This window comes from Parus major, chromosome 11, assembly GCF_001522545.3.
Source record: "Parus major isolate Abel chromosome 11, Parus_major1.1, whole genome shotgun sequence".
Taxonomy (NCBI): Eukaryota; Metazoa; Chordata; class Aves; order Passeriformes; family Paridae; genus Parus; species Parus major.
The window spans coordinates 7,317,404-7,337,928 of NC_031780.1; the positions used below are offsets into that span (position 1 = coordinate 7,317,404).

The following is a 20,525-nucleotide window of genomic DNA, read 5'->3' on the forward strand; positions in this document are numbered from 1 at the left end:
ACACTCCTGTTTTCTAAACACACCCTTTCCCCACTATTCCTCTTGGGCCAGAAGAGCAGAGCGTGGTTTTCTATCTATGTACTTTCCTGCACAGAAAACAACTAGACTGCAAGCAATTTTCCCCTGGGTTATAATTTGCAAACCTCACACAAATTTGAAGTCCACCTACATAAATGAATTCAAATGCAAATTTGCCCTCCTGTTATACAATTTAAGTCTTTCATACGTTCCTAACTGAAAAGAATCCTAGTATTCCCAAAGATAGCCTGTAAGTTTACTGGTAAGCTAGAAAGTAGATTTGTGAATGATAATCTATATTTGAGGATCAGCATCATACAAACAAATAGCATGAGAAGAACAACACACTCCTGTGCTGCCTCTAGAAAACTTGAACTACTCACCTTGATATTTCTGTAGGTTTCATTCAGAACCATTTTATTAAACTCCGGATTCTTAAGTGTGTCGAGGAAGTTGGAATATAAGCTGTGAAAGTTAGGCTCAATACTGACTCTTTTCATCACAAGATACTGTGATACCCAAGGCATGAACTCTTCTTTCACAGTTTCCTTCAGTTCTTCCACCTGTGCTCAAACCAAAGACAAAGTACACCACAAAACAGATGAGAAAATAATCAAAACCCTTCTGGGGTCAGATCTGATCAACACACAGCTCATGGTCAGTCAATTGCTTCTAACACTAATACTGTTTTTCTACAAAAAAACAAATATTTGTAATCAGTGTCTCTTTAGTAAAGACTCAATCATGAAATCAGCAAGGCTTAACAATTCACTTCTCCTCCACTTCCCAGCTTTTTACCAGAAAACTGGTAATAAATGTTGTGACCTTACAAGTTCAGGCCATCCATCCACAAGACAACAGCACAGGTGGCAGCAGGACCGTACACCTCAACTAGTTCAGAAAAATTCCCTTAATTTCTGATTGAAATACCAGAGCTTAATCTTGCAATGTTTAATGGTACCCAATCCATTTATGATGTGAATGCTCATTTAAGATTAAGAACCGGTATCTTTCACCCATCTCTCCTCTCCCTGGAAAATTTTCTCTCCAAAGATGTTTAAGCAGAAAGTGCTGGGAACTATGATTTCTTTACAGTGTGCTCCCTCCTAAAGTTTTTCAAGTCAGAATTTTGTAGAAGTATCATCAGCCCACACTTAAAAATAAATATATAAAAAAAGAATTAAAAGTATAAAAATTATTTTTACTAGCATTCTTTCATACTTGCCTTCTGTGTCATATTTGACTGAGACAGATTATTGAAGATGAAAGCAATTTTTTCCTGGACATTCTCTGGAGGTTCCACAATTCTCTCTGTTTGATCTGTTGCCACTAACAGCGTATCAATGTTGGTAGTATTAATGGAAGGCTGGAGGGAGAACAAGAAGTTAAGTATAAACAATACCTAGAGGTGACATCAAAAGAAACTTCTGTTTTGTCAAGCAGAAATAGAATGAAGCTTTATCAGGGGACATCTGCTGTTTCAGATGCATTTTCAGCAGCACTCTGAAGGAGCCAAGTGATTTTTTATTCTAAAAATGATGATCAATACTCAGAAGAAGAATGCTGCTGCAGAAAAAGCCTCTACATGCACATATAATAAGTGCCCCTACAATGGCACCCTTTAGGCCTTTAAGCCTTTGTACAATTACAGCTTGAAGAAAAATCACAACAGAATAGGGAGCAGCACTTAACACAGCAGGGAGTCTCCAGGAGCACTTCAGTGCTGATTTGGGAAGGAGAAACCCCAGACTTTCATTCTGAGACCAGGTTCTCACTCTGAGATGCCAGATGAAGAATGTGACCCTGGTCTCTACAGCTGCAGGTCTGGACCCCAGGGTTTTAGGACCTGGTACTTTGCAATTAAGGGAAAAGGTGATGCAGTTTTAAGTATCAATCCTGACAGGAGTTTCCATCAGCCATCATACAGAACAGCACTGCCCATCCTTGACATCCACATGGGACCCAGTGTGCCCCAAAACTTTGTGCAATAGCCAATTCTATCTATCTGCCAACCCTGTAATAACTCTGACAAGCAGTTCAGAGTTTTTACACAAGTGGCCAAAGATGTGAAAAACCTAACGCAGTTGAAACTGTGAGGTCAGATGTGTGCACTAAGTGTTTTGAAGTCCCAAGCAGAATAGCAGCTAACAACTATTTTAAGAGTCCTGTTGAAAGTCATGAGCAGAAATGATGGTTCTGTAATTGTCTAGGATAATTACAGCCTCAAGAACACATTTCAACTTGACCCCAAAGGAATTGGGTAGTTTGATGATGAAAAATGCCTTCTCTCTACAAAAATGTTTGCCGTATTTTAAAAGGTTATATGCTTTAAATCTAAAATAAAGATCACAGCTTGAAAATCTGTAGTACACAAATTAAAACAGATTCTGTCTGTATGTACTTAGTCCAGAGCAGCATCTGTCCCTCTAGGAAGAGCACAATGACACAATGCTCACCGGCACATCTTTCTTGAAGCTGACTCCAGTTGGTCGGGTGATTGTAATGGTTTTTGCAACAGTGGTGGTGGTTGAGGTGGTCACTATAGTGCTGACTTGGCCAGCAAGAGGAGCTTTTGCTGGAACCTGGGCCTGGGCCTGAGCCTGGGCAAGTGCAATACTTCCAGGGGTGGTGATTGAACCCTGCATCTTCACAGGAGGATCTCTGGATTGCTGTCCATATTCTATGTACTAAAATAGGGTGAACAAGAACATAAATCATTTCACATGCAGCAACAGAACTATAGGCTGATTTTTTTAGCATGAGCACTATATAAAGGTTTGCCAACGATCATTAAAATATTTGACAGTCTTGCCATAAAGGAATCTGTAAATACAGCTGTATATCCTGATAAAGCACATCTTGTCACTAGGAACTTTCTTAAGGCAAAGGAGCCTCAAGCTCTGCCTCTGGCCTCAACAAGTTGATGTCAAGCATCACAAGACCTAACATGCTTAGTACTTTACAGAGCACTACCTAAAAAAACTCCACCCCTCTCCCTCCAGACCTAGAACAGCAGAACAAACGAGAAGAAAGAGCCTAAGAGCAATGTGTGAATATCAAGTAGCAGGCTACAAAGCAAGTAAGAAGTCTTCTGCAAGGACTCCAACAGCTAGATAGAATAGTCTGAAGCTCACCATTAATAAGAAAAACCACAATTCAGAAATAGCCAACTTTTAGATATTACATCTTCTGAAATAGTCCCATAGGAAAATGAGTTTCTTCCCCACTGCTATACATTTCCCCAGAAACTGCAAACATCAGGCTGTCATTTAAGGGGTACAGTCTGAAAGCTGTTAGTGAAAGCAAAACTGCTACTGGACTGCACAGCTTCGTGTGTGAGCCTATACCTTGTGGTAGAACTGAATGTTTTTCCTTATTTAGCTCATGCTCTTAATCCCTGCCACTGGGATTAGTTTTTCTGTATTTCTCTACCAATAAAAGCACATTCAAGGCAGACACCATGTGATGAGCACTGTTTTGGACAACAAGGTATTCACACAGCTCTCATCAGAACTTCAGCAAAGAAATTTTTCCTGGATTATTTTATCAGGTCTAAGTATGAAACTGTATAAACCCAGCTGAATGATTTCTGTTTTAGACAAACTCCAGATCTTTAAGGGACTGGAATATGAATCCACTGAGACACTTTAAAACCATCATGCATGATGTGCATTGGTTGATCATGCAGTTATATTCAGGTAGCTATTTCAACATAAACAACCCAAACAGATTTATGTAAGCAGGAAAGGCACCTTCATGTGCCCACCCTATCCCAGAGCAAAAATCTTCAAGAAAAGGCATTCGATTCTGTGGATGTACATGGTCTAAAATCGCCACAGATGAGACTGCTTTTCCAAAGGAAAAAAGAAATTTGCTCTAAAAGAATTTAACATCACAGAAAGTTAGTGTTGCTTACACACACACTCACCTCCTGTAAATGATGTGGGAACTGTATAAAGTGACTAATAGAAGCCAAGTGCTGACAATACTGGGGATAGTCCTTCAATCTGTCAGACAAAACATGCATTAGTTAGAAGCATAAGCCCATATCAGAAACAGTATTAAACAGAAACAAATATCAGGTATGTCCCATACTGCACCACAGAATTACTTCTAGACTCCTTACAGTAGCTGTGCTGCAAACAAAGCATTTCCTACAAAATATTTTTTCTTGCAAAATCTATTTAAAAGGAATTAATTTAACATTAAAGCACAAGATTTATTCACAGCAACCCATCTCTTCCTATATCTCTATACTTCTGACCTAGTACACAACTGTATTTATATTGAATGTTTGCAATTACAATTGCAATATTTACAGATACTGTATAAGTAATTTGTAGTCTGTCTCAGTGCATTTTTAACAGCAAACCAGAGCACACATCACACCCACAATCTTCTCTATCTGCAATTCATTAGAAGTTTTGAGAAACTAACTTTTTCTGAGATCATTTAGCAATAGTTTTTGGTGTAAAGGCAAAGTTCTAGAGCTTAGCTCCCAGTCAGTCCTTCAGTAATGAACAATGCAAATGACACTCCACTGTAAAGCACCTGGGAAGCATAATTACATGCACCCCATTCATCTAACTTGACACTTGACTGATTTTTATAGAGTCTGTGTGGCTTCAGCATCCCAGTTTGTCCCACACTTATACAGGTATCACACTGAACATTTTTATTGAGAAAGGTTACCCTTTAACTGGCACATTTACACTTGGTTTCAAGTCAGTGTATCTTTACATCCCAAACTGAGATGTGCAATCTCGAGCTGCACCATTAGAGCAGGTCCAAGGTTTGCAAGACAATACAGGCACTATTAGAAGTATAACAAATCTCACACTCACCTATTTTTAAATCTATCTAGTGCAGCAATACCAAAATAGTACATTTTGGATGCAAAAGGCTTTCGTAAGGCTTCAAGAACATAGCGCAGGGCCAGGCCCAATGCCATATAAGTAACCAGTCCTTTCTCTATGATGCCCCCGAAGAGACAGGCTGTTATGTGCAGCTCTTTATCTGGGTACTGGGGAAAGAAACGATATTCCTCAAACAAGTTCCTCAGCATACAGTTAAACACTTCTCGTTCCCGTTTAATGTTGGAGTCCTTAAACCTCTGTAGCATTTCCAAGACCTGCAAAGAAATTGGAAATTGTTACCAACAGATTTGTTTTATTTCAGCCCTTTCCCATGGTCATGTTTCATGAGTGTTTCCAACTACTAAGGTACATTGTGCTACCACAACCACAAAGTAACTGCTTCGTTTTAGCCAGCAGACAGACACTACATCACTACAACCAGCTTCCTCTTCAGACTTCAGTTCTCTTTTAAGTGACTGTCTTCATGCAAAACTTTTTTGTGACCGCCTACTCCGTTACTTTCAAATTGGAAAAATGAAAATTAATGTTGTGTCTTACATAATTTATAACTGTGCAAATGTATTAAAAGTAAATTTGAAGTACTTCAAAGAGTAAGTAAATCAGACCAATAATTACTCTCATAGAGACTAACAAAAATAATTATCAAAAGCTCAGAAGGTAGAACTTGGGACACATATCTGGATCTTGTAGTCATTTTTACATAGTTTAAAACCAAATATATTTAAGATAATTTATACAGACTATTTAAAGGCACTCTTTAGCATTTATTTTCAACACAAAAGCTTCCACACCACACTGAATCCTTCCCACTTAGTGACATTTTAGGAGTGCTAATTAGACATCTGAAATCTTCAGTCCAGAGAAGTCAAAGCTGAATGTAATGAACAACTGCAAGTTTACTGTGAAAACAACTTCAATCAAGTAAAAAAACAATGTTGCAAACATCTACCACGACCCTTTAATTATTTCTCACTAAAACTAATACATGAACAAATAATTATGATCCACTTTACTGCAAGTCTCTGGACAGGTGCTGTAACTGCTACAGAAGGGAACTCACCTCATCCACAGACATGGTTGGGTGTGGTGGATGGTTGTAAATACGCTGGAAGTAGCTGTTTGCCTCATCATCTATTTCCTTGCTAAAGTGCTGATTAGCCTCTGGCCACACCTGAGATAAGTCAGCTGTTAAAAAAGGGAACAGGTATCATGCTCAGGAAAACTTCAGACAGTCAGGATTTCATCTAGTTCTTTTTAACTCTTCCACCAATCTATACAGAACTGCTAGTTCTTCTGAAGAGCAGGATGTTTAACCTCCCCAGTAGACAGGAGTTGCTATTTAAAAATCTGGTTTCAATATGCTATAATTTATTCAAAAAACCTGCATCCTAAGATAGAAGTAACCTCACACTGCTCTACTCTGAGAACCCAGTGCATCCCAAGCTAACCTCAACTGACAACTAAATAACTGAATGCAGAACAGACTAGAATAAAGCATGCTACACAACACTAACATGCACACAAACTTGCACACAGACTTTCAGGCCAGCCAGTGAGCTTCCAATAAGTTTATATTGAATGTTCAAGACCCAGAATATAAACTGATGGTGATTACAGCCACCTCCACTGTACATGTGTAGAGATAGGTAACTTTGCTGTTGTTGCACGTGGCTTCTTTGACAGCTCCTCTGTAACAGCAATGCAGAAGGTTTAGCCTATGACTGTGTTTCCTGACCATTTGACTGCTTCAACATCTCACTGTGAGCATGCTGCAGAGGCATGAATTAGTTAAGGATAATGACTTAGTGTTAAGAACTTTATTCCTTACTATTATTCCTATCTTCCCACCAGCTTTTGTTTGTCTTATTTGTATATGAACGTTGCAGTCTATTTCACTACTTCACATGTCAAGTTCTCTGACGCAATAGGACCTTACCCAGGTTTAACCTTGTTACAAATGAAACAAAAAACACCCTTGTACCTGGCATATACAATTCTGTCAAGAGCAGACAACACTTTTGTTCAAAACACAGCACAGCAGAAAAAGGACAGAAATACACTGTTCATGCAAATCCACAACACATTCTGTTGTTATGCTAATGGGTTTTTTAAACATTTCTCCCCCAGGCCACTTGGCAAGCCCTTAAGATACAAGTTTAGAAGCACCTTTTTCAGACTAATATAATAATACCAGAGCCACACTTCTAACATATACCACCTACAGATCCAAGCTTCCCCTGATGGAAACACAGATTAACTGCAGACCACAGTCACACTTCACAGCCACAGACAACACTACCACTTACAAGGTTTCATCTTACTCTGCTGGAATGTAGGCTGGTTCAGTCCAGATGTGCTCAGCTTCCTTTGCACGAATGGGTCATTGTTCACAGCAGGAAGGCCCAGGGCTCCAGTTCCTATGCCAGTCAGGCTACCCGTAGTAAGACCACCTACTTAATAGCAAACGTGTAGTAAGACCACTTAAAACAAGCAAGCAATTGGTCATCTCAGTTGCACCCTCACAGTACCCACTTGCCACTCCTTCTAGCACTTGCCATTTCCAAGAAGTCAGAGTTTGACAGCCTCATTGCTGTCTAATATCAAGCAGTTTTAACATAAGTAGTTCTTAGTCTCTGTCCCAACCTAAAACAATGCTGCGATATTTGTAAAAACACTCATCCTCAACTCAAACCTTTTATCTATTGCAGCTGCAACAATCTGAAGTGCTGTTTCAGCAGTGACCCAGGAGTGAGGACTCCTCGCTCCATATCGGAGTGTAACTCCCTCCCATATGACACAGCTGTTTGTTCAGTGTGACTTCCCACCCTTAAATGGAAGGAAGTACCCAACCCACCCTCAACGGGTGGGCTGTTACATTCAGTATTTCCAACCACAGCAATAAAAGTGCCTTAGCTGTGCCATGTCAAAAACACTCCACCGCAATAGCAGTACCTGGAAGCTGTGAAGAGAGTCCTCCGATGCCACTGAAACCGGTTGTCTGGTTTTGGGTGGAAAGAGGTGGGAATGCTTTTGCTGGTGATTGAGGAGTACTGAATGCAGAGCCCAGGTTTGGAGGGAAGCCTTGCATGCTCTGGGTGTGAGGAGCAGCTGAGCCACCTAAACTAAGAGAGGCCATTCCTGCAAGCGAGTCGATCTGAAGGAAGAAAGGAAGATTATACAGACATCCATAAACCACAATCCAGATGATTTTTGGCATGTTTTGCACAAAGACGGCTATGTATCAAAACATTTCCGAGAAAAGCTCTTCTGCATAGTTACTGTAAATTCTGAAGTCATCCAGATCACCCCAAAAGATAAGTTTGTCTATAGAATGCACTTTTATTTTTCTTTTGCCATCCCCTGAAATTCTATTCTCTCACAGGTTTTACAAAGTCTGATTGTTCCATAGTCTGTAGTTAACTGTAACACAACAGTAAATGCTTACAATAAGCAGCATTTACTTCTACTTGCAGATTTTTGTACTAGAGTAGTTTATGCGCTGCAGTTTTCAACCTCAGACCCCACCTCAAGACTTACAAAGCTATTTCAAAGTTAAAGAGTATTTTTGACTGTCTGAGGGACCCTCTTATGCCCACTTTTCACAGCTAAATACCTGAACGTAGTCTCCAATAAAAAGCATTAAGACCTGGTTCATGAATAGGAGGGAACGCACAATACAGTCTGCCAAAGCAGTAAGTTAAGGAACTGACTGGGAACAGGAGATAATGCTATTATCTACCCAGAAGACAACATGACTACAGACTAAAAATTGCTGCTTTTCATTTCAATTGTTTGTTCATATGAGTTATCTGTAGCAGGTTGCCAAGATATTTGGTACATCTGATGAGCAACTTCAATAAAGCAAGAATTCACAAGAAAACCACTCTCTGCATTTAGTTTACATAATCTACTGACAATTCAGTCATTCTTAAATGCTGAATTGCTGCTATTTCATGTGAAATACTTTACACCACTTAAAAATCTGCCATTGAATGTAACTGCTAGAAGCAAAACCTGTCTGTAATGTGTTGCTCCCAGAGGAGGAAGGGATGATGAGTGGCAGGGATTAACTGAAATGTACCTTGTTTTTAAAAGAGCAGTTCAGTTGAGAGCTGAAGAGCCCCAGTTATAACAAGTCCTTATGCTCTAGCACTGTGGCTTGGCCCGTGAAGCTACAAACAAGACACATCAGGTTCAAAGGCAGTGCTTAATTCTCAGAAGTCCTAGTAAATTTTAGCACTTTAAAAAAAAGCCTCAGTTATCTTAAATAAACCAAATATCTGTCCCTCCTCAGTGCTCCCATCCTATAATACTTCACAGTTACTTCTTACAGACATCAGTGAAGTGAGAGACAGTTCTGAACTACATCCCTCAGACATTATTCTCTAGTTACAAGCAAGCTATCAAGACATGCAAGCACAAAACTATGTGAGCCAGATGATGTTTGACTTAGTCCTGCAGATAGAGCTCAACTAGTACAGCAGAACTAGCACTAAATCAACACAACCTTCTGAAAATGCAGCATGTGATGGTTCTACCTGCACAGGAGAGATGGCATCCAAGCTGCTCGCGCTGGGCGGGCGTCCTTTGGGCATGACTCCAGGTGGGGGCTGTCGAGCCTTGTTCATGACATTACTGCAGTTTGCTACCATGGTGAGGATCGTCTCTGACAGCTCCTGAGAAACACTCCTGGGATGCAGAAGCACGACAGTGAGCCATGTGACATTCACAAAAATAAGGCCCTTAACTTATTTGATTTTCCTAGAGAAATTGAGGCCACATTTCACAGAAAGAAGCTGCAAAACAACCCCGGCAAAAGCTACATTTTGTTATTAGAAAAACTTGCCTTAGATCATCTCCCAAGAGACACAGCTATATTTAAATAGGAAAGTTTAAACTGTAGTTCTACAGCAATTGCCAATAGATTATTGCTTTGTTTTTGATGATTCAAATACTCCTTTACAGTTACCCCAGCAAATAAGGACTTACAGAAGGCTGGGATATGTACCTACACGGCTCCAACAGGTTCTTGGAAGAGCCTGTCTGCTGTTGTCCACGTTACAGGCTACATAACAGCTTAACCCCATGAATTATAATACAGATAGTGATGCTGTGATCCCTTGTTCAAAACTGCCCCTCATAGTTTCTTTCCATACCCAAACTTCACCATTTAAGGTCATTCTCATTTTGAATGTTATTACACACAAAGTCTCTGTAAAAGATGAGATACATGGGCTATGGACTCACAGACAAAAAAAGAACAGGTAAATACCACCACCCGCTTCACTAGAACTCATCTGTCTACAGACTGAAAGACGTGCTTCACACACTGGCACTAAACCCAAACAGAGACAGGAAATTTAACTATTCAAGGAAAATAGAGTCAAAAAACATCAGAAAACTCAAACTTAGGCACAAAGTCATTGCACAACCCAAAGCAGTCAGTACCTCTTTCCAAAGTGTTCCATGCTGACTGCCAGGATCCCAAACTGGAAGCAAAGTCAACTCTATTGCTGACTTACCTAACCACAGACATAATAACAGAACACTAACATTTTCCTTTTGGAAAAAAACAGTCAATTATTTATGCTTTCCTGAACTTCAGTTATATCTTTCTGGTAAAGACAGCTAAAGCTGTAGATTCCTTCCTGTAATGGTGCAACTATCCTAATACAGCTTTGTTGTTCTGTTAACCTTGTCTGAAGATTCCTCATTTCAACTCAATTTTCACAAGATTTTACTGCTCAGCTCTTGGGATAAAGGGAAAAAGAGGGGAAAATCATCATGGTGATTAAGGCAGAAGAATTGAAGATTAGCCTTTAGCTTTGGCAGATATCCTGTTACAGGACACACAGAATTAGTTAAGGGCTTCCAGCTGTCCTCCAAAGCCAGCCATCCACTCTGCAGTGTGGGGAAAATCCCACCCATGAGAGATGGGTATCTGGGGAGGTATTGTGGGTGACTAGGTTTCTATACAAGGCAATGGACATGTTAATAACTGTTTCACAAGCTAGGTCCTTTACACTCCTAACATCCTCTCACCAGAGCTTTGTTTCAAAGACTTCAAAACAAATGGGCTTGGGGGGAAATGTATGAAAATGCAATCAGAAATCTAGCTCCAAAGAGATTTATTTTTCAGAAAGCACAACCAGACCTGAAGACAGAGCTCTGAGCTTGTCACACAGTAGCCTCAGTATCTATGGTATGTATTTGTCCTCACCCCAATGCCACAGTCATACATTTAAATGTATGTATGGCCAACTGAAATGCACCACAGGATTTTTTCTGATGCAGGAGGTATTTCAAGACCAAACAGCACTTCAGGTAGCCATGGAATGGATCAGGGGAGTCTACAGTTCACGTGTAGTTACCAACTGCAGTCTTTTGCCCTCCTCTTTTTTGGGGGTTAAATTTGCAGGTTTTGTGCTTAAATATTACAACATGCTTTTGCAAAAGAAATTCCAACCAGGTGTAGACAGATAATAGGGAAGCCCAGAATGAGGACAAGACAGACTTACTATCCCCGAGCTGGATATTTATGGTGACTGGTTAGGCCATTTGTGCTTTGGAGAGAACCACTAATGTTTTGTCTTGCCATCTAGGCAGACTGAAGGTTAACTTTTTTATCATGTCACGAGACACACTGCTGTATCAAGTTGCAAATATCACATTATTTTTAGATATCACAGAACTGCAGGTTTTTGGAAAAAAAACCAAAACAACCCAAACCAACCAACCAAAAAACCCAATTAAACCAAAACCCACAAAAAATCCCAGTCTGCATTTCAGGCGAATGAAGTTGGTGAGCTGAGAGCCAGGGACCAGAGTCTAGAGCACCAAAATTGTCACTGCAAGGGAAGCTCCAGCTTGCTGGAATCACAAGTTCATTTCTCTTCCTCTTTTTCGCCCCCAAACACTTTCTTACAAAGCAGGAACAAGCCTTTTCATCCCTGAGGCACAGGTACACAGAAGTCTCTTCCTTGTTTGAGACAAGGACTGAAGAAATGACCATTCCCCACACTGACACACCTGGACCATTCAGGACATGACTGTGGGGAGAAGACACTGCTGCCCCTCCCAACTCACTGCAGATCCATGAGGGAAGGGCTTCTCACAAGCAGCTTGTTAATAAATGACACAGTTGGTCAGCCTGTGGTGCCTGCAACCAAGCATGACTTCATTTTGTAAAAACACTCAGTAATAGAAGGAACACTTATTTCTTTTTGAAGACTCACTGTTACATGATGCCACAACTGCAGTGCTCACTAGTGATAAACAAGCTGCACCAAAAATAAGTTTCAGAACATGCAGGGACCTGGTGGCTAAAAAAAAGTGTCTCCCAGGTCACAAAACAAGACAAGAACTAACTACAGCCTAATTAAAGAGCAGGCTCCTAAACCAACAAATTTAGGAGCTGGCAGCCTTCAGCTAGTGAAGTGCAGCTACCCTCACAAATGTATTTAATATTTACTGTGATTTTAACCTTCTAGTCTTTACAACGCCTACCTCCATTCGTGACTGAAACCTAAGCTAATCAAAGCAATTGCTTCATGAAAGAAATCCAAGGTTTTTCTTTCTAAAGCTCAAAGAGAATAACTAATGGAAAATGACTGCAAGTAGGTCACATTCTTGTATAAAAGGGAATAAAAGTAGCTATAAAAAGAAACCAAAGGCTGTGAGAATTGTGCCAGTAGAGAACTAGTGGCGTTTGGAATTAATGGAATAAATAAAACTTGGTAACACATTAAAATTCAGAACACAATGACATTAGATGCAATTCAAATCTACAGTTAACTATTAAACCTCTAAAACACAGACACTGCAGCATGCAAAACAAGGAATATAAGTTCATTTGTGAACTACAGTCTCAGAAGATGCACTTTGACTTGAAAATGAGTGAGCTCTCCAGACCAAAACATGTGCTAGACCATTATATTTCAGAAACATTTGAACTTCAATTGCACAGGTTCCAGTAGAAAACAGGAGAACCCCTTCTCCAAAAATCTTACAGGTACCTCAAATTCCCTTTCAGTTCCAATACTTACTGTGACCAACTCTATGTTGGTACCAATTTCCTACTATCTACATGAGAACCATGAATCATCCTGGGTACCTTTAAAGATGCTTCTTATCTCTTTCAAGACCACGCTGGCTAAGGCAAAGGACACAATATAAACCCCAGATTAGGTAACACACACTTGGACATGCCAGCCTCATTTGGTGCCAAAATGTATCAGCAAAACAATCCCCATCTCCAGCTTCCAGCCCCTCTGGCTTGCACACTGCACTACATTACCTCTTCTTGAATTATAATAATTATAATAGAATATTGCTGCAGTTCAACACCACCTTGATCTGACAGCATTAAGAAACAACACCACAAATGTTTCACAATTTTCAGTCACGTTTACTATGTGTGTACAAAGCATTTAAAGACTGATTTGTCCAACTTCAGTTTCCATCAGCCCTTCTGAGTTTTCTGAAGGGCTGAGTAGTCTGGAGTATTCTACCCATGACTCTAGCAGCCCTCAAATCCAAACCCTTTTCTTTTGACTTAAGCTAAACAATCTGATCTGCAAAAGATGTTCAATATTTTCCATCTTTGACTACTTTGAGTCTTTTTCTCTCAAAGACAAAAGAAGTTACATACGCCTAGTTTCAGTCTCAATTACACTACAATCACCACTCCCCACTTTTCTCCTACACATAAGGATGGCATGAGTCCTTTGTGCCAAAGCAGTTACTACACAGAAATATTTGGTTAACACAATCACAAAATCGGTTATAAAGCCACTGTTTTCCAAGATGCTGTCCCATTCTGTAGCCATGGCCCGGACTCCCTTTATCTGAATTACACCCCTATATCTATCTAGTCATTAACAACTGATTATCTGACTAACCAGACAGCCTCTAGTCACCAAGATCATCTCACCTGTTTGATGATTAAGACGATACTCAAGCTCTTATAATCTAGCCTACAACAGGAGTTTCAATTCAAAATAAAATTTACTACTGCACCTATCCCTGCAAGTTTACACACTCTCATTAACCCCATTCTCCACATGAAATTCCAAACCAGCTGTGATCATGTGCCAATCCTGCAAACGGATTACACTTTCAGTATAAGCTATAGAATTCTTACCCAGCACAAGCTTGCAGACAGGCCAACATAGTCGCCAAGGTTTCTGGAGGAAGCTGAGCACTTTTGGGCTGATCCTTCTCTGGAGCAAGGCCACCGAGGATAGATGGACATCTTCTCTTTAAGAAAGTCATACAGGCCTGGATGAAAGGTTCCTGAGGAAAAAATGTTATCTTAATCTTCCAAACCACATCCAAGACACTGTTTCAAACTTGGCAATTGTACCATGGAAAGAATTCCACTAAGCTACTATAGTTCAGTGAAAACATTGAACTATCAGACCATGGACACTTTTAACAACTTTAAAGCTACTTATAAAATTGTTAAAGTGACTTAAGTTAGTCACTGACAAGAGTGCAAAAATAAAGAGAAAAATCCTGCTTTACCCCATGCTCCCGAATTTTATCTGTGAGCCATTTGTCAAGTTTGAGGTATTCCCGTCGAGAGGCAAGTGCAGCAAGGTCAATAACAAAGGCAAATGGAGTACCATTTAGCAGCATTGACAAGGCCTAAAGAAAGAAAATCAGAAGACTACTAGTGAAGACACAGATACCCTTTCTCTTTTCTTTTCTTTCTAGTTCCCATACATATTTTAGTAAAGAAGTCTTATTATGACATGCTGCTATGCTTCCTTTGTCAACAAAGATTGGTACTATCAACCTCAATTCTAGCTCACTCCTGGAACAAATAAGCAAGAGCTCTGATTTGAAAGCATGACTTCACCTTCTTTGAAGTGACCTTGTGCTGACAGTTTTAAATTCCTCTGTGATACAAAAAACCACCAGCAAGTGCTCAAGACCTATCAAATTGATATTGCTACAAAGTTAAGCAGCAGAACCTACCATTTTCCTGCAAACAGACCTCAACCACTTCAGAGATACTTGGAATATATCTGCTCCAAGAGGTCATCTCTGAACACTGTAACTGTTAAAACAAAACTGACTTCAAGCAGCAGCTGGTGCTCTTGCACTTTGAGACACCCCATTATTTTGCATCTAACTTTAGGAAGCAATAAGGCCCTCAATGAAATCAGTCACAACTTCCAGTCTTTCATCAATGTATAAAATCTAAGATAGATTTTATATCTTTATCAAGAAATCTCCATTCCATTATGTTTACCAGTGTCACCTTCACACAAAAATCTGATGTTTTCTACATTCTCATTTCAACAATATTCAAGGTTAAAACAGTCAAAGCTCCTCCTGGATTCACGCTACATTCAGCAAGCACTTCTGTTGTGCTGCTTCCTAAGGTACTTGTCAGCTAAGCCATGATAACCAACCCACTGCAAATACCAAGTAAAATGTCCTGGGCTCACAACAGGACAGGATGGAACCCTCTATAGTCAGATACCACAACTCAGCTGAAGAGTACTTCAAATCATATGAATGTAGGCTTTTTTTCTTTTGTTAAGATGAGGGACAGCAGCCACAAATGTATTCAGACATGCCTAAACAATGTAATCCTTACTAAATTAATCTAAATTAAGCTTAGCTTTTGTTAAAGGACAAGCAAGTCTGCATAAGAAACCAGACAAAAAACAATGGCAATATTTTTCAAAACTCACCTTCAAGTCTTGCGCCACATCAAGAATACGTGACAATTTTGCCTGGTCATACTGCTCCCCTCTCATGTACCATTCTGCCATGGCATGCATGATAAGCTGACGAATTGAAGGAGACTGACCCTGAGGAGAATTAAATTAGGATTGTACTTCATGATTCTAGGAACAGGATCAATTATGTGAACATTCAACAGGGTATTTCACAACTAAAAAGCTTAAAATACAAACATATTTAGTCTTTAGCTTCAGAACTTGCTTCTGATTTGAGCTCTTTCTATGCAAAAATAAACTATCCAGGAGCTCCAAGTAAAGGATGTAGCTGACTGCAAATGGTAGATACACACATCACCACCTCTTTCCTATCACTGTCCAGGACAATTCCTCTCTATCACAGGCAAATTGCTTTTAGACTACACAAATATTTACAAAATGTTATGCCTGACACGATGTCCTGAAGTGAAAATTCAGTACCACACCTTAAAAAGGAAAACACAGTATCTGGATCTTTGTTCATACAAGAGCAATTTCAAAATACAGCACAAGTAAGATTTTTACAGCAGCAAGGGTTTTGTTTAAAGGAAAGGTGTCATTGAATGGCACCATGTCCCACGGCAATCATCATTCAGTGCCCTGATCTGAGACCTACCCTGTAGAAAAATTGCCTCTTCTGCCATTTCAAGACCTCATGCAAAAAGCACTTCATGTCTATGCCACCCTCATCCTTCAATTTAAAGATTTCCATCAAGAAAATATAAAACATTTACAGCATGACCTCAGAGGTCAAGCTTCTTGCCATTAACTCTGCTGTAGATGAATAGGGAAACATGTTTGCTAATGCAGATTCCCTCCAACCCCAGAGACTTCCTTCCCTTTAAATTTTGTATGACATCTCTTTAACTACCAGTGCCCACAATGATGAAGGCCACACCAAACAAAACATCCATTAGAAGTATGGGATTTGCATACAGAGCTACCGTATCCCTACATAGAAGCTCTCCTTGAAAAAGGGCAGCATCCATTCCCAAGTCTTCAGAAAACATCCTGAATCTGGAAACTTCCAGTGTAGGTAGTTTCTTTATGTCTAGAATAGCCTACACTTTTTGGCAAGTACAAAGGAGATTATTTTGGTTTAAACCTTCTCACTTCTTACTACATCAAGTTTTTACATTTTAAATGTGTGAACTTGAGAGTTGAGGGGGTGGGTAGGTGATGCTCTTGTGAGGTTTTGGGGGGTTTCTTTTGAGTTGTTTGGTCTTGCATTTTTTCCTTTTTCTTAAAATAGAACTGTGGTCAACTTTGTTTAAAGCTAAAGGTTTAAAATGTCAAACTTAATTTGTGTTTCTGTACTTTTCCAGGAATATTTTCTCAGTGAATAGTATTGAAAACCAAACCATAACAGTTTGCATCAAGTTAGGGAAGAGACATCCCATTACTCTGCATAAACCATGGACCATTTACCTCTTGGGTTTTAAAATGACTAGTTAATAAACCAGTACAAACATTGTTGTAACTGTTCAACCTAACAAGCTTTCAAGTCACAGGAACAAACTGCAGTAAAAATACTTACCTGTCCATGCCATGCATAGTGCAAAATGATGGCTGAGTTGGGATGGTTGCCAAGGAAAATTGGCATGAGTGTGGAGATGAGTTCATGGCGCAAGGTATGCCAGGACGTGTTGATCTGCAATAAGGCCAATACCAGCATATCTGGGCAATGCTTGATAGGAAAACTGAAGAGCTGCTTAACCTGTTCATACTGTCCCACTTCTGCCAATCGTAACAGAGACTCAATCAAATCCAGGCTCTTCCTAACAAAAGAAAAGAAAAAACAAATAGACAACCCGCACAAAGTGATAAAGCAGCAAGTTTACAAGATCCTGGACTCAAGTATTTTATGGCAGCAACTGTAAGGATATATAAAGCAACCCACTGCAAACAACCTGACACTGCAGCTCTTATCATGTTCAATTAAGCCTGCAAGAAACCATAAAAAAATAACTCAAGATCTTAATGGTTCCGAATTATTTTACAGAGAGGGAACTGAAAGCTGATGTAAAAAAAAATTCAGCTTGAGGTGGGTTACTTGGATAATTTAACGTGAAATATACTTCCAGAAATGAAATACACTTTAAAACACCTCTAAGTCCCCACTTGTGAAAGTTAATGAAGCTACTCTACTCTACTCAGTTTTGCCTGTTTTATAGACAAGTAAAACAATAAATACAATTTACTTGTATTCCTCATCCTTCAGTTCCCTATTCTGGGCCATATAATTGAAGAAAGTATCTGTACTGAAATAAGCTACATGACTATACCAAAAAAAGGGTGTAAAAGGTCAGCTCAGAAAGTCATACCAATCAGCATTTACTAATTAAATTTTAGGACTTCTTTCATACAAGTAGAGCAAGTTTCTCTAATATCATCCTGGGAAAGACAGATTTAAGTTTCAAACCACCTTCTCTATCCCCTCCTTTCAGCTTGCAGGATACGCCAAAACACATCAGCAGAAACTCTCCAAACAAGCCAAAGACTCTAGCAAAAGCAAGAAATTATGGAAGTACACAGAAAGTTCTGATACTCTGAATAGTTTCACCAATCAAACTTGTCACAAATACTAATGGCTGATCTACTGGTATGTACACAGCTACAATAAATCTGGCTGCATGAAGATAACACCACTTTGACCAGACAAGTAATCTTACTCTAACTCTATGTATGAAAAGCAGTTGAGAGCAGGTTTGTTACCATGTAGCAATTTCTCGATTGTCATCCTCTGGTGGTGCTTTCAGGATGTCTGTGGCAACAGTATGGCAAGGGTAGTCAGCAAAACAGAAGATGTCAGGGTTTATGAGGGAATGTTGGATGAAGGAGAGCTGGAATAAAAAAAAGATGTCAGAAGTAGTTTAGGTATTAGAGTTTCAGGTTCCTTCTACTTTATCAAGTGTCACATTTTGAGAATGATATAAATCAACTAAGTAGTAGGGATGACCCAAACTTCACTGTGTGTTTTATGCCAGACTGAACCTCATACTTCTAGAATTTGAGAATGATGGGTATAGACATGCTGAGGGTGTACTTGTTTGCATGAAGCTGTGGCCTTTTTGTGTAACCAGGTAAGCACCCCAGAGCACTGCTATGTAGTACCATGCTCAGCTGCACTACACACAGAACTCTGCTGGGGCCAAAGGTAGGGTAACAGTGCACAGCAAATGACCATGTCCCACATAATGCAGTCAATCACACACTGTACTTCTGTAACACACCTGAGGCTTGTGCCTTACAGGCCAAGGTCTCAAATGAGGATTATCTAAACATTCACACTATTTATCATTCAAGAAATTCAGGAACTTTGCAAATATTCTACAGATAGAGCAAAAATGTTGGTAAACATACCTGGCCCTCTGCGTGCTTCCAAGGTCTGTATATGGCATTAACTGGAAAAACCTCCATGCCCAGCCCTCTCTGGATGCCAAAAACTACAATGTGCAGGCCCTTGCTATCACGAATCTGAAATCCTGGATGGTCCAATTCATACGTTACTACTTTGAAGTCCAGGGTAGGGTTCTGCAACCAGACAAACAAGGGTTGTGAGCCTCGCACACTACAATCTCCAGTACTGTCTTGAAAGAATCCCTCTTCATCAGTATTGTACCCAGCTTAACATCCACCCAACTTTTAGTTGAAAGCAAGGGTTTTGTTTTAAAAAGAGATGTATTTATATAGTTGTGAGAATCTGATGCAAGTTAATGTTTTAAACTACCCTGTGAAATTGCACTTTCCCAGCAATAGAGTAGCTGTCTCTCCTTCCAAACATTTAATTAACAATTCTTAAAAAACCCCCAAACATATAGCTCCTCTCTTAGCATACTAACTTGTTCCTTTCCTAGGCTCCCACACGCACTGATAAAAGGCAGAAGAGTATGATCTGCTGGCAAACAGAACTTGCTCCTCCTTTTGCAAAATGTAAACTCCAAGACCTTGTAAAGCACTCATTGTATTTCCAGGAACAATGTGAAACAATATTGATGAGGAAGCTTGGAGGGAACTGTGGCCATTATGGAAAACAAACCACTCATTTCAGAGACATGAGAGTACCAGAGACAAAGCTGTTTTATGGCCCAAGGTTTAGAAAAACAAAACAGTGACTTCTGCATATATTAGTGGGAACATACAGAAAAAATCCCGTATAAGGCAAGCAAAGGAAACTGTACTCATGTTTAACTGAGTTCTTTACAAAAATCACTGCTTATAAAGCAGTGGAAAAACTTTCCTATTTCTATAGCATTAGCATATCTAAGAAGCAATAAAGAAGAGTTTTGGAATGAGTAGCTACAAAATACCTTAATTTTCATCACTACTGCCTACAGTAAGAAGCTTTCCAGAACAAGGTGTCTGATGCACAAAACTTTCCACTGTCAGAAATACACTGAAACACAAAAACCCTCAGAAATATGGCATACATGGGAGCAGTATGGAATGAATCTCAAACTGCCCTCAAGATATTCATTCAAGTAGCTTCCATTTCCCAGAATTCCTCAATTTTTTTTGTTCCTGAGGGAAGAAGCCCGCAGCATTTAAGTACAGTTACATTAGAGAGATTCAAAGCTATTCAGGCTGTTGGAGAGCTTAAAAAGATTTATAATCATACAGAGATATGCCCTTCTTTATCCACATAAAAGACCAAGATGCTCACAAGACTTACCAGCTCTTTAAGAACATCAATCAAGACCTCCACATTCCAGGTATGGGCCTGGCTTCCATCACTCTTATCTTTGCCGTCACTCCAAATCCCACTGCCAGGAGCCGAAATAGACTGCAAGTCAAACACATTGAATCAAACACTAGTAAAAAATAAAGCAGTTTCAACACCCACTGGCTACAGAACTCCCTGCACTAGAAAGGTATAAACACAAGTTCAGACTAGTAA

The 20,525-nt window shown here is 39.7% G+C and overlaps 1 protein-coding gene and 1 non-coding gene across 12 annotated transcripts in view; both read right to left on the bottom strand.

Moving 5' to 3' along the window:
- Positions 1-20,525, bottom strand: part of CNOT1 (CCR4-NOT transcription complex subunit 1) — a 54,936-nt gene that overhangs the window by 19,522 nt on the left and 14,889 nt on the right. For 4 of the 11 annotated variants that reach the window (XM_019008001.2, XM_015639929.3, XM_019008000.2 and 1 more), the window contains 16 exons: positions 20,301-20,411; positions 18,992-19,162; positions 18,344-18,471; positions 17,166-17,406; positions 15,602-15,721; positions 14,421-14,543; positions 14,038-14,189; positions 9,434-9,584; positions 7,848-8,049; positions 7,202-7,348; positions 5,956-6,080; positions 4,863-5,149; positions 3,947-4,025; positions 2,475-2,705; positions 1,244-1,384; positions 402-581 (listed from right to left, as the gene is read on the bottom strand). In XM_019008001.2, coding sequence (XP_018863546.1) covers positions 402-581; positions 1,244-1,384; positions 2,475-2,705; positions 3,947-4,025; positions 4,863-5,149; positions 5,956-6,080; positions 7,202-7,348; positions 7,848-8,049; positions 9,434-9,584; positions 14,038-14,189; positions 14,421-14,543; positions 15,602-15,721; positions 17,166-17,406; positions 18,344-18,471; positions 18,992-19,162; positions 20,301-20,411 — 2,589 coding nt within the window. The remainder of the gene's footprint in view (positions 1-401; positions 582-1,243; positions 1,385-2,474; positions 2,706-3,946; positions 4,026-4,862; positions 5,150-5,955; positions 6,081-7,201; positions 7,349-7,847; positions 8,050-9,433; positions 9,585-14,037; positions 14,190-14,420; positions 14,544-15,601; positions 15,722-17,165; positions 17,407-18,343; positions 18,472-18,991; positions 19,163-20,300; positions 20,412-20,525) is intronic. The other 7 variants (XM_015639934.3, XM_019008004.2, XM_019008002.2 and 4 more) reach the window with 4 other exon arrangements.
- LOC117245026 lies at positions 8,969-9,104 on the bottom strand. Its single transcript, XR_004499159.1, has one exon. It is a non-coding gene; the product is annotated as a small nucleolar RNA SNORA50 (small nucleolar RNA).